Source organism: Urocitellus parryii, chromosome 7 (assembly GCF_045843805.1).
Source record: "Urocitellus parryii isolate mUroPar1 chromosome 7, mUroPar1.hap1, whole genome shotgun sequence".
NCBI lineage: Eukaryota > Metazoa > Chordata > Mammalia > Rodentia > Sciuridae > Urocitellus > Urocitellus parryii.
Genome location: NC_135537.1, coordinates 164,702,406 through 164,721,829, shown reverse-complemented (window position 1 = coordinate 164,721,829; position 19,424 = coordinate 164,702,406). Strand labels below are relative to the sequence as shown.

The window sequence follows — 19,424 nt, the reverse complement described above, 5'->3', positions numbered from 1 at the left end:
ATGAGGAAGGACATCATGCCAAGTAGGCACTTTTACTCTTCCCTGGCAGCGGTTCACAATGTGTAATCCCTTCCCCCTGTCAGTAAACGTAAAGATCTATGCTTACCCAACTGCAGCTGGTTGGAGAACCTAGACTGACTCAGAGGTGAAGACTGCCAGGCCCTGCTTTCCTGGGGGCACAACTGCCAGGGCTTCCACCTCCCCACCCCCTCGAGTGGGCTTCTGGAAGTGAATCTCTAAGATGTCATGCATCTCTGGGCCATCGAGGACATCGGGAATGTTGAGTACCAGCACTGAGCGGAGAACTGTCTGGGATCTGATCTGAAAAATAAGCCAGGAGATGGTAAAGACTCAAAGAGATTGGGGCAGCAGATGCCCTGTGAGAATATGGAAGGGTCAGGATGATGGTGGGTAAGGTAGGTAGGGTTTAGAGGCCCTGATCCTTGGTTAGGTTTCTGGCAGATAGACAGGTCTAAATCCCCATCATCCACCGTCCCACTTACCTCAGCCTTCTGGATCTCCCCACTCACATAGGGAAAGACTCTCAGAGGAACCTCCTGCCTTCCCAATGGCACTCTGAATTGGCCAATCCGGCACAGGTTCTGGGCCACTGTGGGGAACAAGGAAGGGTAGACATTTACCCTCAAGCCCTCTCCTCTCCTGTGATCTCATGCACACTGAAATCTAATCTCCCTGAAGTAGGCCCTTACCTTCTTCCTTAGCAAAACCCAACACAACACTTCCTTGCAGCAGTTCCCGAGTCTCCACGTCCCCACCCCCATTCCTGGCTTTGCCAAAGAAGATCTCCAGCTTGTCCAGTAGCTCCTCCTCACTCAGCCTGAGTTCAGCAGGAAATCCACTAACCAATACCCTCTGGTCATTCCTCTGGCTAGACACCTAGGAAGAGACAGGCAGGAGTGATCCCAGACTCAATCTATTTCTTGAAGCCCAGGTACAGCACACCCTTTCCATATCCCAGGATCTTATCATTCTGTTACCTGGATAGTGGTCACCATGGGTAGCTCCAAGGGTTGGACCTGTACCCGCAGCCAGCACTCCTCCATGTCAATCTTATGTTCCTTTTGTTGAAGCACTTGATCAGCAACTGGATAGCAGGAAGAACATGGTCAATACTGGGAAACCTCCCAGCCTCCCTCCTGAGATTCACCCCAAGCTCACCTTTGGGGTCATCGAAAATGACCAGAGCAGACCCTCCAGGCAGAGGGCAGCAGATCCGAAGATTGGAAACTAAAGACTTGGGCACTGGTCTGCCCTGCTTAGTGTGTCCTCGGAACACTAAGGGGAATTCTGGTACAGGGAATGGAATCTGGAGGTACAGAAAGGGAGGCTGATGAAGGGTTAGAAAGGTCCCTAATCCCTCCTGAGTAGATGGTGCCCCCAATTCAGTTTGATTGACAGAGCTGAATACATTTACTGAAAGAAGAGCTGGATTGATGAATGGATAACATAGCTCAGTCCCATAATGGGCACTTTATATATAAGATTTTAGTTTGTTCTCATATAAAGCTGAGAGGTAGTTCTACTTTACAGATGAGAAAACTGTGGCTCAGAGAGTTAAAGTAACACATTGAGGTCACACAGCAAGGAAGTGGCAGGGCCCAAAGTAAAGAACTCCCCAGCTCTTTTCCAGCAGACTGCACGTCATCTTCCTGCTTACCTTGTCTTTGGGAGAATTCCTGAGCTCCCTTTTTAGCTGCTGCAACTCCTGCAGTCTCATCTTTAGTCTGACCTGCTCCTCCTGAAGGGTGCAGAGGGTCTATTGGAACACAAGGGAACAAGCAACTAGTCACCTTTCCAGAGAACAAGCAAGCCCAGGGGAAGAGTGTCCTTTTCTGGACTCCCCAGAAGCAGACATGATGATTGGCCTCAGAACAACCCAAACCCTTTACCTTGCCCTGGGCTGGTCCTGGCACACTCCACCTGGGGATGGCTAGCCTCAGCTGCTCTAGGAAGGGCTGGAGCATTGCAGCAGCCATGGCTGGTTTGTTACCGCAGATCTAGAGCTTAAAAAACACTCATCAAGCTCCCACTATGAGACAGTGAGCCCTAACACAGGGCAGTGGAAATTAAGGGTCCAGCCCTGGGGCCTATACCAAACTACCTAAGATAGTCAATGCACAGTCACTGATTGTAAAGGTCAGCAAGAGTTTAGAGGAAGTAGTCCAGAGGGATTAACACAGCAAGGGAGGCCTCTAGGAGGAGTGGAGGTCAAGTTGCATAATGCCATAATACTGTTTGCTAACTTGTTTTTTGTGGGGATTGAACCCCAGGCCTTGCAAATGCAAGGCACACATTCTACCACTGAGTTATACCCCCAGCCTATTTGCTATTATTTACTAAATAACTTACAATATGTTAGGTACTGAGCTAAGGCCTTTTATATGGATTATATCACTCAATTCTCATGACAGCTCTATATGATAGATACCCTTTTATCCTTATTTTACAAAAAAAGAAAACCAAAATTGAGGTTAAATGGCTTGCCCAAAGTCATTTGGCCCTAGGCAGGCTGATTCCAGATTCCAACCAGTGCTGTACAGAGAAGAAATCAAGCCCAGAGCCAGCAAGAATTTATATATCTCCTAGCTTATCTCTTAACTGCAACTTTTTCCATGTGCCAACCAGCCTTTCAGGCTGATGTGATTTGGAGTAGGTCTAGAGAGACAGCCAACAGCACAGGCAGGGAAATGGCATCAGGGATACAGATAAAATACACCTTTGTTTGTGGGCTGGAGTAGACACTGGCTGGCAGAGTTCACACTGTGGTTAGGAAGGTCAAATTTAACTATGGTTAAATAAGGCTAGCTCAGAGAAGAGTGAGCTTACTTGGAAAGATGAGACTCTGTCCTGATCACCTCTGTATCCCCAGTGTCCAGAAAAGTGCCTGACACAAAAGACTTTCACTAAATGTATGTTGAATGAATGCATGAAGTGAATGAATGATAGGGTGAGAGCATGTTACCAAAGGCACTGAAAAAATTCAGTGAGTTTATTTTTTTTAAGCAGAGGAAAACTAGAGCTTGACCAAATTATGCTGGTTTATGAATAGTGAAAAAGGTCCCTAGCTGTGGTGGTACATGCCTGTTATCTCAGTTACTCAGGAGGCTGAAGCAGGAGGATTGCAAGTTCAAGGCCAGTTTCCGCAACTTAGCAAAACCCTGTCTCAAAATTAAAAATAAATAAATAAATAAAGGATGAGGGAGGGAGCTCAGTGGCAGACCCCTCCTGTGTTCAATCCCCAGTACAAAAAAAAAAAAAAGACTCCTTGGAGTCTTGCCTTATTTAGCAGAGGGCAATGAAGCAGAAACAATGCCAAGATTTTGGACCTGTGGGTCCCTGAGTTTTGTAGCCAAACAGGCAATTATACCAACAGGCAAGGGAAGTGTGTCAGAGGCTATTAAGGACCTTAATATGTATCAAGAATAGTCAGACTTATTCATGTATCATAAGACCACCTTCTGGCCTGAGGGTGTAGCTCAGTGGTAGAACCCTTGCCTAGCATGCAGTGAGGCCCTGGATTTGATTCCCCAGCACTGCAAAAATCAAAACATAAATAAATAAAAACAAAACAAGATGTTAAGAGCTTGCCTTTCTTTTTTCTTTTTTGTGGTACTGATTGAAACTAGAGGTGCTTTATCACTGAGCAACCTACATCCCTAGCCATACCTTTATTTTGAGATGGTCTCTAAATTGCTTAAGGACCTTACTAACTTGCTGAGGCTGCCCCTGATCTTGCAATCCTCCTGTTTCAGACTCCTGAGTCTCTGGGATTATAAGCATGCATCACTTTACCCTGATATAAAGGTCCTCTGAGACCAGTTTTAAGCTAGGTGTGGTGGCACATACCAGCAATCCCAGCCACTGAGGAGGCTGAGGCAGGAAAATTTCAAGTTAAGGGTGAGGATGTAGCTCAGTGATAAAACACTGTTAGGTTCAATACCTAGGATACCCCTCAGAAAAAAAGTAAAAAGGGCTAGGCTAGGGCTCAGTGGTAGTATATCCCTGGGTTCAATCTCAGCACTGCAAAACAATAGTTTTATCGGAGGTGGGAGTGAGATGGGGTGAATCAAGGTTGTCCTTGGGAGCTCCATTTCTGAAAAGAGTATTGATGATAACAAACACATTGAACATTTGGTATGTGCTATAGTAGCCTAAGTTTTTCCTATATTAATTTATGGGTTATCTAGTCTAATTCTTATCATTTTATACCAAACTTAATAGTGTAATTCTTTTTTATTTTTAATTACTTGTTTATAGTACTGGGGATTGAACCTTGCATTATGGTAGGTTGTTAGAGGTAATTACTCAAGATAAACTACATTCCTCAGTCCCACCCCTTTCCTTACTCTTTTTATTTATTTATTTTTTGGACTGGGAATTGAAGCCAGTGTGCTTTACCACTGCGCTATTCACCCCTTTTAATTTTTTTTTTAATATTTAATTTTTTGGGCTGGGGATGTGGCTCAAGCGGTAGCGCGCTCGCCTGGCATGCGTGAGGCCTGGGTTCGATCCTCCGCACCACATACAAAGATGTTGTGTCCGCCAAAAACTAAAATAAATAAATAAATATTAAAAATTCTCTTGGGCTGGGGATGTGGCTCAAGCGGTAGTGCGCTCGCCTGGCATGTGTGCGGCCCGGGTTCGATCCTCAGCACCACATACAAACGAAGATGTGTCCGCCGAGAACTAAGAAAAAATAAATAAATGTTAAAAATTCTCTCTCTCTCTCTCTGTCCCCCTCTCTCTCACTCTCTCTTAAAAAAAATAAGAATAAAAGCTCCATGGGTTGTTTTTTTTTTTTTCTTAAATTCTCTCTCTCTTAAAAAAATATTTAATTTTTAGTTGTAGTTGGACACAATGCTTTTATTTTACTTATTTTTATGTGGTGCTGGGGATCAAACCCAGGGCCTCGCGCATGCTAGGCAAGCACTCTACTGCTGAGCCATAGCCCTGGCCCTTAATTTTTTTTAAATTAATTTATTTTATTTAGTTCTAATCAGTTATACATGACAGCAGAAAGCTCTTCAATTCATTGTACACAATGGAGCACAATTTTTTACTTCTCTGGTTTACATGAAATTGTCACATCATTCATGCAATCATACATGTACCTAGGGTAATGATGTCCGTCTCATTCTACCATCTTTTCTACCCTCATGCCCCCTCCCTGCTCTTTTTATTTTTTGAGACAGAATCTTGCTAAGTTGCTGAGGACCTTGATAAACTGTTAAGGTTGGCCTTGAATTTGTGATGCTCCTGCTGCTGAGTAGCTGGAATTACAGGCATGTGCCATCGCATGCATCTGGCTATAGTACAATTTTTGTAGTATAATTCCTATAGTTGTTTTTTTTTAATTATTTTTTAGTTTTAGGTGGACACAATCTTTATTTTATTTTTATGTGGTACTGAGGATCGAACCCAGTGCCTCATGCATGCTAGGCAAGTATTCTACCACTGAGCCAAAACCCCAACCCCCTATAGTTTATTTTTTATTTATTTATTTTTAAGAGAGAGTGAGAGAGGGCTGGGGATGTGGCTCAAGCAGTAACGCGCTTGCCTGACATGCGTGCGGCCCAGGTTCGATCCTCAGCACCACATACCAACAAAGATGTTGTGTCTGCTGAAAACTAAAAAATAAATATTAAAATTCTCTCTCTCTCGCTCTTGCTCTCCTCCCTCTCTATCTTAAAAAAAAAAAAGAGAGAGAGAGAGTGAGAGAGAGAAAGAGAGAATTTTAATATTTTTATTTTTCAGTACTCGGCGGACACAACATCTTTGTTTGTATGTGGTGCTGAGGATCCAACCCGGGCCACACACATGCCAGGCGAGCGCGCTACCTCTTGAGCCACATCCCCAGCCCAAGACTGTTTATTTTATTTTGTTTTTGCATTTCTGGGAATGAACCTAGGGCCTTGTACATGCTAAGCAAGTACTCTATCACTGAGCTACATCCCCAGCCCTAGAGTATAAACTTACTACATCTAATGATTTGCTCAGGGTGACACACTTTGAACAAAATAGGATTTAAAATCAACCAGGCTGTCCCTCTAAAATCTGGAACAAGACAGGGATGCCCTCTATCACCACTTCTATTCAATATAGTTCTCGAAATACTGGCCAGAGCAATTAGACAGACGAAAGAAATTAAAGGCATAAAAATAGGAAAAGAAGAACTTAAATTATCACTATTTGCAGATGACATGATTCTATACCTAGAAAACCCAAAAGGGTCTACAAAGAAACTACTAGAACTAATAAATGAATTCAGCAAAGTGGCAGGATATAAAATCAACACGCATAAATCAAAGGCATTTCTGTATATCAGCGACAAAACTTCTGAAACGGAAATGAGGAAAAACACTCCATTCACAATATCCTCCAAAAAAATAAAATACTTGGGAATCAACCTAACAAAAGAGGTGAAAGATTTATACAATGAAAACTACAGAACCCTAAAGAGAGAAGTAGAAGAAGATCTTAGAAGATGGAAAAATATACCCTGTTCATGGATAGGCAGAACTAACATTATCAAAATGGCGATATTACCAAAAGTTCTCTATAGGTTTAATGCAATGCCAATCAAAATCCCAACGGCATTTCTTGTAGAAATAGAGAAAGCAATCATGAAATTCATATGGAGAAATAAAAGACCCAGAATAGCAAAAGCAATTCTAAGCAGGAAGTGTGAATCAGGCGGTATAGCGATACCAGATTTCAAACTATATTACAGAGCAATAGTAACAAAAACAGCATGGTACTGGTACCAAAACAGGCGGGTGGACCAATGGTATAGAATAGAGGACACCGAGACTAATCCACAAAGTTACAACTATCTTATATTTGATAAAGGGGCTAAAAGCATGCAATGGAGGAAGGATAGCATCTTCAACAAATGGTGTTGGGAAAACTGGAAATCCATATGCAACAAAATGAAACTGAATCCCTTTCTCTCGCCATGCACAAAAGTTAACTCAAAATGGATCAAGGAGCTTGATATCAAATCAGAGACTCTGCGTCTGATAGAAGAAAAAGTTGGCTCCGATCTACATATTGTTTGGTCAGGCTCCAAATTCCTTAATAGGACACCCATAGCACAAGAGTTAACAACAAGAATCAACAAATGGGACTTACTTAAACTAAAAAGTTTTTTCTCAGCAAGAGAAACAATAAGAGAGGTAAATAGGGAGCCTACATCCTGGGAACAAATTTTTACTCCTCACACTTCAGATAGAGCCCTAATATCTAGAGTATACAAAGAACTCAAAAAATTAGACAATAAGATAACAAATAACCCAATCAACAAATGGGCCAAGGACCTGAACAGACACTTCTCAGAGGAGGATATACAATCAATCAACAAGTACATGAAAAAATGCTCACCATCTCTAGCAGTCAGAGAAATGCAAATCAAAACCACCCTAAGATACCATCTCACTCCAGTAAGATTGGCAGCCACTATGAAGTCAAACAACAACAAGTGCTGGCGAGGATGTGGAGAAAAGGGTACTCTTGTACATTGCTGGTGGGACTGCAAATTGGTGCTGCCAATTTGGAAAGCAGTTTGGAAATTCCTGGGAAAGCTGGGAATGGAACCACCATTTGACCCTGCTATTGCCCTTCTGGGACTATTCCCTGAAGACCTTAAAAGAGCATGCTACAGAGATGTTGCCACATCGATGTTCATAGCAGCACAATTCACAATAGCTAGACTGTGGAACCAACCCAGATGCCCTTCAATAGATGAATGGATAAAAAAAATGTGGCATCTATACACAATGGAGTACTATGCAGCAATAAAAAATGACAAAATCATAGAATTTGCAGGGAAATGGATGGCACTAGAGCAGATTATGCTTAGTGAAGCTAGTCAATCCCTAAAAAACAAATACCAAGTGTCTTCTTTGATATAATGAGAGCAACCATGAACAGAGAGGGAGGAAGAGCAGGAAGAAAAGATTAACATTAAACAGAGACATGAGATGGGAGGGAAAGGGAGAGAAAAGGGAAATTGCATGGAAATGAAGGGAGACCCTCATTGCTATACAAAATTACATATAAGAGGTTGAGAGGGGAATGGGAAAATAAACAAGGAGAGAAATAAATTACAGTAGATGGGGTAGAGAGAGAAGATGGGAGGGGAGGGGAGGGGGATAGTAGGGGATAGGAAAGGTAGCAGAATACAACAATCACTAATTGGGCATTATGTAAAATTGTGGATGTGTAACCAACATGATTCTGCAATCTGCATTTGGGGTAAAATTGGGAGTTCATAACCCACTTCAATCTAATGTATGAAATATGATATGTCAAGAGCTTTGTAATGTTGTGAACAACCAATAAAAATTAAAAAAAAAAAAATCAACCAGGCTGGCTCCAGAGCCTGTGTTTTTTTGGTGGCAAATGAAAAATTCCCAAGGGAGAAATTTCGTTATGTGGAACAAATAAGGTAGTATCAGGAAAGGCTGAAAAAACAGGAGAGAGGGTGAGATTCACTCATTCATTCAACAGTGTTTATTTGTTTATTTTCAGTATTGGGAACTGAACTCAGGGTCACTTTACCACTGAACTACTTCCCCAGCCCTTTTTATTTTCATTTTTAAAATCAATCAATCAATCTATCTATCTATTTATTTATTTATTTATATTTGATGGTGCTGGGAATTGAGCTCAGGGCTTGCACTCACTAAGCAAGTACTGTACCACTGAGCCACATCCGAAACTCCCTTTTTTTTTTGACACAGGGTCCCACTAAATTGGGTAGGGACCTGCTAAATTAAGGAGACTGGCCTTGAATGGCAAGCACTCTACCAACTGAGCTATATTCCCAGGCCAAGGCCTTGAATTTGTGAACCTCCTGCCTCAATTTCCCAAGTTGCTAGGAATACAGAGGCAGGACATCATGCCAGGCTCAACAGTGGTTATTGAGTGTCTAATATATGTTAGGGACTGTACTAATCACTGGCAACCAATGCCAAACAGGGTATGCAGAGACCAGCCCTTACAGAGCTTAGTCTATGAGAGCATCATGAGTCAGAGAAATTTAACTCTCAGAGGGGAAAACACTTATTCCTGACCCTGGAGCAGGCCAGTGGTTAGGCTGGTATGGAAATATAAGTGAGGGTTATTTTGGGGAGGACAGATCTTTGGGAATAGGGCATGACTCATCATAGAAGTTCTTATTTGGGCCATAGGACCCTTTGAGTATCTTAAAAAAATGTATGGATTCTCTAGCGGGGCATAGTGGTACACATCTGTAATCCCAGCAATCTGGGAAGCTGAGGCAGGAGGATCATAAATTTGAGCCCAGCCTCTACAATTTAACAAGATCACATCTCAAAACAAACAATAAAAAGGGCTGGGGAATGTAACTCAGTGATACAGCGTCCCTGAGTTCATACCAGGAAAAAAAAAAAAGCATGGATTCTCTCTTCTAAAAAATACATATTCACACAAGAAATTCACAAGATCAAGACTTGCTGGTTGGGAGAGATAATCCCAGCCTTGTTTCTTCCAGCCCTTCAGCAGGTCTGAGATGAGCAGGTTCACAAGTTCAAGATCCAGAGAAGAGCTCCTCTGCTTCCCCCCCTGCCCCCCTTCTTCTCACTTACAGTATTGATGGTCACTGACATGGGTCTGGGATCCGTTGGGTAAAAAGTTGAGGCTTCAGAGCTGGTCACAGAGTGGCAGATTCCACCACAACAAAATTCTTGCTTATATGCTTTGAGGGACTTTGGTCTCCTCCAGCCCCAATGCGCCTGAAACAAACTTGTGAAGGTTCTGCAGGAAGTCTTTTTGCTTCCACTTTCATTTCAGGGAAATCCCAGCCCTCTATCAAAGCTTCTCCACCTCTAGGTGGAGCTTCTTTTTTTTTTTTTTTTTTTTTTTTTTTTTTTTTTTTTAAAGAGAGAGTGAGAGAGGAGAGAGAGTGAGAGAGAGAGAGAATTTTTAATATTTATTTTTTTTTAGTTCTCGGTGGACACAACATCTTTGTTGGTATGTGGTGCTGAGGATCGAACCCGGGCTGCACGCATGCCAGGCGAGCGCGCTACCGCTTGAGCCACATCCCCAGCCCATAGGTGGAGCTTCTTGATGTTGAAAACTTGACTACCCAGTCATGCGCAGTGGGGCATGCTTGTGATTCCCGTGGCTTGGAGGCTGAGACGGAAGGATAAGCAAATTCAAGCCCAGCTTTAGCAATTTAGAGGCCCTAAGTAACTTAATTTGGCCCTATCTCAAAATAAAAGGGGATGGGGATATAGCTCAGTGCTAAACTGCTTCAGGGTTAAATCCCCAGTACCCCCTTCTCCTTCAAAAACAAAAAAAAATCCTGACTACCCAGCAATAAGGTTTCAAGAGAAGCTACCTCACAAGCAACTGCAAAGTAAATACTGGCCCCAGTCAACCATTTCCAGGTAATCTAGACAAACCTCAACAGAATTTTTTCTGTTCCCCAGTGTTTCTCCAGATCCTAGAATGATGCTGGGCACATGTAAACATTAACAATGTACTTTTAAAAAACTTTAGTTGTAGATGGACACAATACCATTATTTACTTACTTTTATGTGGTGCTAACTTTTATGCTAGGCAAGTGCTGTACCACTGAGCTACAACCCCAGCCCCTAATGTTTTTTTGGAGGGGGGTATAGGGATTGAACTCAGGGGCACTATTCTGTATTTTATTTAGAGACAGGGTCTCATTGAGTTGCTAAGTGCCTCACCATTGCTGAGGCTGGCTTTGAACCCACAATCCTCAACCTCCGAAGCTGCTGGGATTACAGGTGTCACCGCACCTGCCCTAATAATGGTTTTTATCAGTGGAGAATGCAAACAGGACAGAGAAAAGCTATAGTTGAAGTTCACAAAGTGTAATAGCTGGTGTATGAATTGTGCCATGAGCCCAATATTCTGCTACACATGAATTAGCTCTGTGAAATCCACAGAATTGGTTCTACTTTCCCCATTTCACAGATAAGAAAATCAAGGCAGACTTAGAAACTTGCCAAAGGTCACACAGATGTATTAAACCCAGGGACACTTAACCAGTCACATCCCCATCCCTTCTTGAGACAGGATCCAAGTTGCTTAAGGGCCTTATGTTGCTGAGGCTGGCTTAGAACTTAATTCTCCTGCTACATTCTCTTGAGTTACAGGTGTGAACCACTGCCTAAGGCTTATATTAGTTTCTAAGAATTTTTAACCAGTCCAGGATTTTTTCTACTGCAGTTACCCAAGTGAAGTGAAGTGCTAATCTTAGGCAAACAGGCCTATTTGGAGTTTTTTTTGGGGGGGGGCGGGCAGTATTATGGATTGAACCTTGGGACTTGTGCATGGTATGGTAGGCAAGCATTCTACCACAGAACATTTCTAGCCCAAATGGGCCTTTCTGAATCCTAGTTCTACCAAGTGACAGTCCATCTTGAGTGCCAAAGAGTAAAACAGGGTCAGATAAAAAAAAAAAAGAGGTAAAATGCCAGATCTATGGCCAAATCTTTCCTGTATTGCACAATGGTGATACAATAGAGTTCCCAAGTCCCTTGAATCAAACTTTCATGCCAGTCTCTGCCACACTGACAGAGGGTAAGAGTCTCCTAATCTCCTTTAAAAATATGTGAGTGCCAAGGACCAAAAGGGAGTTCTCCTTCAAAGAATAGCCTGACAGTTACAAGAAACAGCCCCCTGGGAGACACCCTGAAGCCATCTGTCTTTCTGAAACATCCTGCTGTTATCTCACCTTGTGAAGACATACAGCAACTGCCAATAAGAGAGCTCCCCCCATCCCCAGCCCATAAATACCCCTGTGTGAACAATAAAAGTTTGCAGCTTGATCAGAACTTTTGTCTTGCTGTCACCTTTTGTCTCTTGTCCCTTCATTCCTCCCCATCTAGGTTCGCTGCCCACATTGATGTGTCCTGCCGGTGGGACATGTGAGGTACTAGGTTCGATCCTCAGCACCACATAAAGCTATTGTGTCCATTTACAACTAAAAAAAATTAAAAAAATAAAAAAGTGCTGGAGATTTAGTTTAGATTGTTTTGCCTAGCATGCATGCGGCCCTGAGTTCAATTCTCAGTACCAAAGACAGAAACACTAGAAATGTAAACTCTGATTCACTAAGTCTGGGGAAACCTGGACTTTGGCAATCTGTGGGTCAACAAATCATGCAGGTAATCTCCTGTGCTAAGGTGTCAAGTGGGGACAAGTCATGGCTTAGGTTCTCCAGATTTGTAATGTGTAGAAACCAGGAATGCTAAGGAATTCTGCACAGTGGTATACTACCTCAACTAAAAATGTCAGGAGCAGCCTTTTGGGGCAGCAGACCACACTTTACCTATAGAAGGCCGTCACATCATTAAAACATTATCAATCAGTGGACAGAAGTAGTCTTTAAGTCTTACAAAGATTTTTAAATATTCACCCACAGTTTTCTATTTACTAACCAGTTATCTTATCCTATGAATGTTCTCCTTTACCCAGTCTTGTACAACATGTAGACAAAGGTTTTTTTTTTTTAATTGTTTTTAATGATGGAAACAACAACAAAAATATCTAAAACCGAAGCTTCTGGAAGAACCATTTGTTCTTGCCTGTCTTGTACCTAGAAAGGGGAAAAAAAGGGATAGAGATTAAGAATGGAACAAGAAGACCAAACTTTTTCATGTACATTAGTAAAACTATACGCCAACACATACTACCAGAAACCACTTACCTCTCTTCAAACTTAATCTTGGCTTCCCGACGGGCCTTACGTTTAAGAGCAGGGTCTCTGAAGACATCCTTGTTGACGACAGTTTTGTCCAAGGGGATATCAACAGAGTACCTGGGAACAATGGTGGAAAGGTAGGATTAACTAGGGCTTTCACATAACCAAGTCCTCTGTGACACTGGGGTGGTCAGGGTCTGACTCCATAGCAGCTCTCATCAAAAACTGCTAAAGGGGCTGGGGTCAGCAGTAGAGCACTTGCCTAGCATGTGCAAGGTGCTGGGTTCTTTCCTCAGCACCACATAAAAATAAATAAATTAAATAAAGAGCACGGTGGTACATACATATAATCCTATATCTCAGGAGGCAGAGGTGGGAGGATCATAAGTGCCCCTGGGTTCAATCCCCAGTATCACAAAAATAAATAAGCAAACAAACAAATAAATAAGTAAATGCTGATGCCCGGATAATATTCTTTGGAAATCCTCATTTCTAAATATTCATTTACACAGACTCAAGTCATTGAAAAATCTCCTTCTCAACTTTCCACAACTCCTATTTTTTGAGCTAAAAATCATCATACTGGTCCCTTTTTTAACTTTCAAAATGGCACTTGGCTAAGTTTCTATTTATATCCATTTCACTTAGTATTATTCATATTCTGTCAAAGTAACCAGTAAGGAGCTAGCTATATCAATCTCACCATAGTGCAGCACCCAAGAAAGAGTAGTCATATCTTTTAACATTAAAATTTTAGGTCTGGGGATTGAAGTCACATCTTCATTAGGAGAGTACCTGATCACTGAGCTACATCCCCAGACCCAGCCTGCTCAGCTTTTAGATTAGTAAACCAAAGCAAATGGGCAGTTCTAGCATGAATTTTTTTAAAATATTTATTGCGAGCGAGCTACCGCTTGAGCCACATCCCCAGCCCCTCTAGCATGAATTTTAAGAAACATGCTGCCAGGCTCTGGCAATAATTGTTCAGGACTCTTGAGGAGGGACAGTGGCAGACAAGGTAGTGGGGATTGAACACAGGGGTGTTCTACCCCTAAGCTATACCCCGTTTTTGAGACAGTGTCTTCTAAGTTGCCAAGGCTGGCCTTGAAATTGTGGTGATCCTTGTGTTTAAACCTCCCCAAGTAGACACAGGCCACCACACCCAAAAGGACTTGTTCATGCAAGGCAAGCACTCTACCAATTGAGCTATATACTCAGTCCAAGGACTCTCAATTCTTATAACCAGTGTACCAAGATAGTCTATGTTTTTCACGGGCTCACTAGGAACCTATGCCTGTGTTTATCATAAAAGACAAGGTGACAGGGCTGGGGATGTGGCTCAAGTGGTAGCGCGCTCGCTTGGCATGCGTGCGGCCCGGGTTCGATCCTCAGCACCACATACCAACAAAGATGTTGTGTCCGCCGAGAACTAAAATAAATAAATAAATTCTTTAAAAAAAAAAAAAAAAAGACAAGGTGACAATCTTTAGCTAACATAAAGACAGATAAAGAGCAATTTTTTTTCTTTTTTTGTTACTGGAGAATTGAACCCAGCGATGTTTTTCTACCACATCCCAAGTCCTTTGCCAAGATAGGCAACTATGCAAGACCCTTCTTTTCCTCAAAAAAGGATCCAGACATGTAGTTCAGTGGTAGAGTACTTGCCTAAGATGAGTGAGGCACTGGGTTTAATCCCGAGTACCATGAAAATATAAAAATCACACTCCTATCAATTCTTAAATGCTCACCTTGTGGGCATGAGGTGATTGTAATTATAAACTTTCACAAAAGACTTGATCTTTGACCTTTTGGCGATTTTCTTCTTGCCCATGGCAGCTGTCACTTTGCGGGGATAGCGGTCGATTCCAGCCACCAGAGCATGGCTGTAGGGACGGTCTGATGTGCCATCATCAATATTCTAAATAAACGAGTATTACATTTGTTATTAACTGAGTGCCCGTTTAGGTCCTGTGCTAGATATGTGGAATATGTGTATGTGTCACAACAGCAAGACAGGTGATGTGTGCAACTGGAGTACAAGGAAAACTTTAAAGAGGTCACAAAAACTGTGGGTAGGCAGCAAATAAAGAGTAAAATACACTCAGTTACCATTTTGACTAAACAGTTTCTCTTACAGAATTGCAGCAATTACCTGTTTAGTCTTAGCAAATTAAATCCTCTAAACCTTAGCATTAGAAAGGAATTCTTTCATAGTTAAAGCAGAATTACATGACTACACCTATAAGGCGTCCAGTAAAACGTAGACCACTATTATAATTTAAAGCCTCTTTGGTGGAGAACGTCTCACATTTTTTATTTTGCATCTTCCCTTCCTCTCTTAAAAACCCTCATGCATCACCATTCCCCGGAAGTAGGTCTTAAATTCCAAGCCTGTCCGCCCTCCACAACCCCTCCACAACCCGCAGGGTCCCCGGATGCAAGGGGGAGGAGGTCGGTGGACTGATACCTTCACAATGACAGCTTTGCGTCCGGAGTAGCGTCCGGCTAGGACCAACACCACCTTCCCGGGTTTCATGAACTTGCCCATTTCTGCAGAGAGCAAGGAGAAGGGAACGCTCAAAAATTCGTTAAGCCAAAGACTCCCGAGCCAATGCCTGCGTGGGCCCGGAACTTCAGACTGCTCACTGCCGTCTTGACCCAAGCCACTCGCAGGCACTGGTCTCGGGAAGGAATCCGCTACGAAGCCGTCAGAAGCCTAAGGACTGAATGCACCCGGCAATTCAGCCCGCAAGCCGAGGATGGATGCGGATTGAAGTCTCTGACCGAACCTCTACTCACCGACAGCAAGCAGCCGGGGATACAGCAGAAAGGAAGAAAGGATACTTCCGCTAACCTTTCACCCTGCGGAGGAGTGACCTCACTTCCTGGCCCGCCCCTCAGGCCTCGCCTTGGTGCCTGTGTTGCGCCCAGTTTGTACTGCAAGTGGAAGCTCGGAGGAGAAAGTAGGGTTTGGCAGCTTGTTTAGTTGAATCGAACAACTTTGTGTGTGTGTGTGTGTGTGTGTGTGTGTGTGTGGACTGAGGATTGAACTCAGGGGCGCTCTACCCCTGAGCTACATATACACCCAGGCCTTTTATTTTATATTTATTTTTTTTCTTGTACTTGGACACATTATCTTTATTTTATTTATTTTATGTGGTGCTGAGGATCCAACCCAGGGCCTCGCACGTGCTAGGCTCCCAATCCCAGCAACCCCAGCCCATCCTTTTAATTTTTTTAATATTTAATTTTTTGAGGGGTGGGGTACTTGGTATTGAACTCAACCACTGAGCCACACCCCCAGGCCTTTTTCATATTTTATTAGTAGCAGTGTCTCACTGAGTTTCTTAGCGTCTCACGGCTTCTGAGGCTGGCTTTGAACCCACCAGTCTCCTGAGCCGCTGGGATTACAGGGGTGTGCCACGTGCCTCGTCCCTTTTTATTTATTTAAAAATTTTTTATTTATTTATTTTTTATTTATTTATTTATTTAAAAATATTTATATATATATAATATATATATATATATATATATATATATTTTTAGTTGTAGACGGACACAATATCTTTTTTTCTATTTTTTGAAGTTACAGTTGGATACAATACCTTTATTTTTATTTATTTATTTTTGTATGGTGCTGTGAATGGAACCCAGCGCCTCACACGTGCTAGGCGAGCGCTCTACCACTGTGCCACAATCTCAGTCCCCCTTTTTATTTTTTGGTATAAGGTTTCACTAAATTGTGGAGGCTTGCTTCGAATTTGCTATCCTTCTGCCTCAACCTCCGTTTTGCTGGGATTGGGAGCCTATGTCACTGCTCCCAGCTTAAATTAAAGTTTATTAGCAGCTCTAGCAGTAGATGAGAGGAAAGAAATCCAGTCTGGTTTATGCTAGCCAGAGCAGGGAGGGCGCGTCTATACGCGCTTTCTGCTCCACTGTCCCCTTTTTCGTAGTTCTCTTCTGCGACGCTAGGAGGGGGAAATAGTCTGAATTTTCTCTCCCGACCACCCCCCCCCCAAGGGAACACAATGGGACATTTATTAGTGCCCACTGTGTGCACTATCAGGAGACAGGAGGGAGAGACAAGATTTAAATAAGAGCACTTGACTGCAAGATTTAGAGTCTAATGACGTCAAATCCATTGCTGACTAGAATAAGCATGAGGGAGGTAGAGGAGGGTAATACCTTGTGCCAGGCCAGGTTAATCTATTTTCATACATTGTGTGATTTGGTCCTCAGATCAACATTAGGTAATAAATACTATTATCTTTCCATTCAGCAATTGAAGAAACTGATTAAAATATTTATATATTTTTTTAGTTGTAGATGGGGTGGCCCACGCCTGTAATCCAAGCAGCTAGAAGGCTGAGACAGGAGGATCTTGAGTTCAAAGCCAGACTCAGCAATTTAGCGAGGCCTAAGCAACTAAGGGAGGCCCTGTCTCCAAATAAAACAAAAATGGGCTGGGGATATGGCTCAGTGTTTGAGCGTCCCTGGGTTCAATCGCTAGTACCAAAATAAAAATAATAAAAAGGGCTGACGATGTAAATAAGTGATAAATTGTCCCTGAGTAAAATCCCCAGTACCCCTTACAAAAAATAAAAAATTTGCCCAAAGCCCACATCCTGGACAAGTAAGTGGTAGAGCTGGGTCTTGGACACACAATCTGACTCCTAAATCCATACTGTCAACATACTGAGCACTTGCTCTGTGCCATGCAAGATGCTTGGCACTTTATATAAAGTTTGACAGCCTTTTTTTTTTTTTTTTTTTTTATTGGTAGTTCAAAACATTACACAGTTCTTAATATATCATATTTCACAGTTTGATTCAAGTGGGTTATGAACTCCCATTTTTACCCCGTATACAGATTGCTGTATCACATCAGTTACACTTCCATTGATTTACATATTGCTATTCTAGTGTCTGATGTATTCAGCTGTCTATCCTATTCTCTACTATCCCCCCTCCCCTCCCCTCCCCTCTCTCTACCCCCTCTACTGTTGTAAATAATTTCTTCCACTTGTATTATGACAGCCTTCTTAATACAACTCTGCATCTTGGGTATTTTCCTCCCATTCAGACACTATGAAATTATGATCCAGAGAGGATCAGTTACCTACTTGAGGTTGATCCTTAATCTGGCACAGATGGGATTCAAATGTAGCTGAGTCAAGTCTAGCTAGCTCTCACACTTAATTATTTCTGATTACTATCTGCCATCACTCACTGAAGAAGTGTTTTCAGATGGTATTTCAGGTGTTCTCCAAATTAGAGAAACTTTAGGTTTCGGTTATCAGAACACTGAAGAACTGGGCTAGGGATATAGCTCAGTTGGTAGAGTGCTGGCTTGCAAGCAGAAGACCCTGCGTTGGATACCCCATTCCCCCCCACCCCGCAAAAAAACAAACAACTGAAGAACCTATGACTCTTCTTGAGCACATGTGGACCTATTCCAGGTCCCACATTTTTGTTTGTACTGGGGAGATTTTGAGCACAGTAGTGCTTTACCACTGAGCTACATCCCCATTCCTTTTTGAGACAGATCTTGCTAAATTACTGAGACTGGCAAGGAACTTTTGATCCTTCTGCTTCAGCTTCTTAAATCCCTGGGTTTATAGGAGTGCACCACCACACCATGCTATCAATTCCCTACTTGAGATTCCCCCAAAAATGCAATTTTCCTTGAAGCCCTCAGAATCCTATTCCTATGGTTTATTACCCTAATAGTGTACTTATATCTCTGTATCTAATTAAAATCATCAGTAGCTCACTGGCAGAATGCCATTGAGTTCAATCCCCAGTACCTCCAAAAAAAGAAAAACAAAAGTCCCTTGTTGGTTCTCTATTCCAAAGTTAGAATTCTCACTTCTTTCCTATTTTTACTGTAGGAAGAACTCTTCCCTGCTCTTCACATACCCTCTCAAATTACTCAAAGTATCAATCTCTAAGTCCTGGAGTCTATTCTTCCTCTCCAAGACTTTTTTTTTTTTTGGGGGGGGCAGTTCTGGGGATTGAACCCAGCGCCTCGTACAGGTGAGGCACTCTACCAACTAAACTACATTCCCAGGCCTCTCTCCAGGACTTTTGTCCAAATCCTATCCATTCTTCAAGGCCATTTCAGAATTCTACCTGGCAGAATTAATCTCTTTTCTTTGTGATCCCTCAGGAACCCAATGCATACTTACCTTTATTCTAGAACCCAACACATCTTAGTTTGGATCAGTGGTTCTCAAAGTACAGCCCCCTCACCAGCATCAGCATAACTCAGGAAGCTGTTAGAAATGAAACTTCTCAGGCCCCACCTCAGAACTACTGAATAAAAAACTCTTGGGGTGGGACCCAATATCTCTATTTTTTTTTTAAAAAAACATTTATTCATTTTTTCTTAGTTCTTGGCGGACACAACATCTTTGTTTGTATGTGGTGCTGAGGATCGAACCCGGGCCGCACGCAAGCTAGGCGAGCGCGCTACCGCTTGAGCCACATCCCCAGCTCCCAATATCTCTATTTTTAATAAGCTCACCCAATTTCCACATTGGTATCTCCTTTGCTAGACTATTCCTAAGGGCAAATAGTATGTAATCTTTTATTTTTTTTCCTTTGCAGTACTTGGTTTGAACTCAGGGGCACTCTATCACTGAGCTACACCCAGCCTTTTAGGATTATTATTATTTTGTACCACGGATTGAACTCAGGGGC

At 42.4% G+C, this 19,424-nt stretch overlaps 2 protein-coding genes across 4 annotated transcripts; both read right to left on the bottom strand.

Annotated features, from left to right (window-relative positions):
* Nucleotides 1-5: 5 nt before the first annotated feature.
* Nucleotides 6-9,852, bottom strand: Ifi35 (interferon induced protein 35). 3 transcript variants are annotated; one of them, XM_077801126.1, is made up of 8 exons: nucleotides 9,630-9,852; nucleotides 1,911-2,018; nucleotides 1,679-1,777; nucleotides 1,180-1,327; nucleotides 999-1,105; nucleotides 711-897; nucleotides 504-610; nucleotides 6-321 (listed from the first exon to the last, which is right to left on the bottom strand). In XM_077801126.1, exons 1-8 carry the CDS (start codon nucleotides 9,648-9,650, stop codon nucleotides 130-132), a joined length of 969 nt encoding a protein of 322 aa, XP_077657252.1. In that variant the 5' UTR covers nucleotides 9,651-9,852; the 3' UTR covers nucleotides 6-129. The 3 variants fall into 3 exon arrangements, with proteins under 3 accessions (XP_077657252.1, XP_077657253.1, XP_026242651.1); XM_077801127.1 differs by lacking the exon at nucleotides 1,911-2,018 and having other exon boundaries at nucleotides 1,180-1,348; XM_026386866.1 differs by lacking the exon at nucleotides 1,911-2,018.
* Nucleotides 9,853-12,510: 2,658 nt separating this feature from the next.
* Rpl27 (ribosomal protein L27) lies at nucleotides 12,511-15,577 on the bottom strand. Its single transcript, XM_026387020.2, has 5 exons — nucleotides 15,522-15,577; nucleotides 15,190-15,272; nucleotides 14,471-14,640; nucleotides 12,729-12,839; nucleotides 12,511-12,617 (listed from the first exon to the last, which is right to left on the bottom strand). The coding sequence occupies exons 2-5, from the start codon at nucleotides 15,268-15,270 to the stop codon at nucleotides 12,569-12,571; spliced, it is 411 nt and encodes a 136-aa protein (XP_026242805.1). The 5' UTR covers nucleotides 15,271-15,272; nucleotides 15,522-15,577; the 3' UTR covers nucleotides 12,511-12,568.
* Nucleotides 15,578-19,424: the final 3,847 nt, after the last annotated feature.

Excerpts from the sequence above, each read along its gene's own strand:
- Ifi35 (XM_077801126.1), bottom strand. The coding sequence starts at position 9,650 with ATGTCAGTGACCATCAATACT. Across the intron at positions 2,019-9,629 it reads TGTCAGTGACCATCAATACT|ATCTGCGGTAACAAACCAGC; the intron begins GTAAGTGAGAAG and ends TTTAAGCTCTAG. Across the intron at positions 1,778-1,910 it reads CAGGACCAGCCCAGGGCAAG|ACCCTCTGCACCCTTCAGGA; the intron begins GTAAAGGGTTTG and ends GTGTTCCAATAG.
- Rpl27 (XM_026387020.2), bottom strand. The coding sequence starts at position 15,270 with ATGGGCAAGTTCATGAAACCCGGGAAGGTGGTGTTGGTCCTAGCCGGA. Across the intron at positions 14,641-15,189 it reads GCAAAGCTGTCATTGTGAAG|AATATTGATGATGGCACATC; the intron begins GTATCAGTCCAC and ends TCGTTTATTTAG. Across the intron at positions 12,618-12,728 it reads AAGATTAAGTTTGAAGAGAG|GTACAAGACAGGCAAGAACA; the intron begins GTAAGTGGTTTC and ends TCCCCTTTCTAG.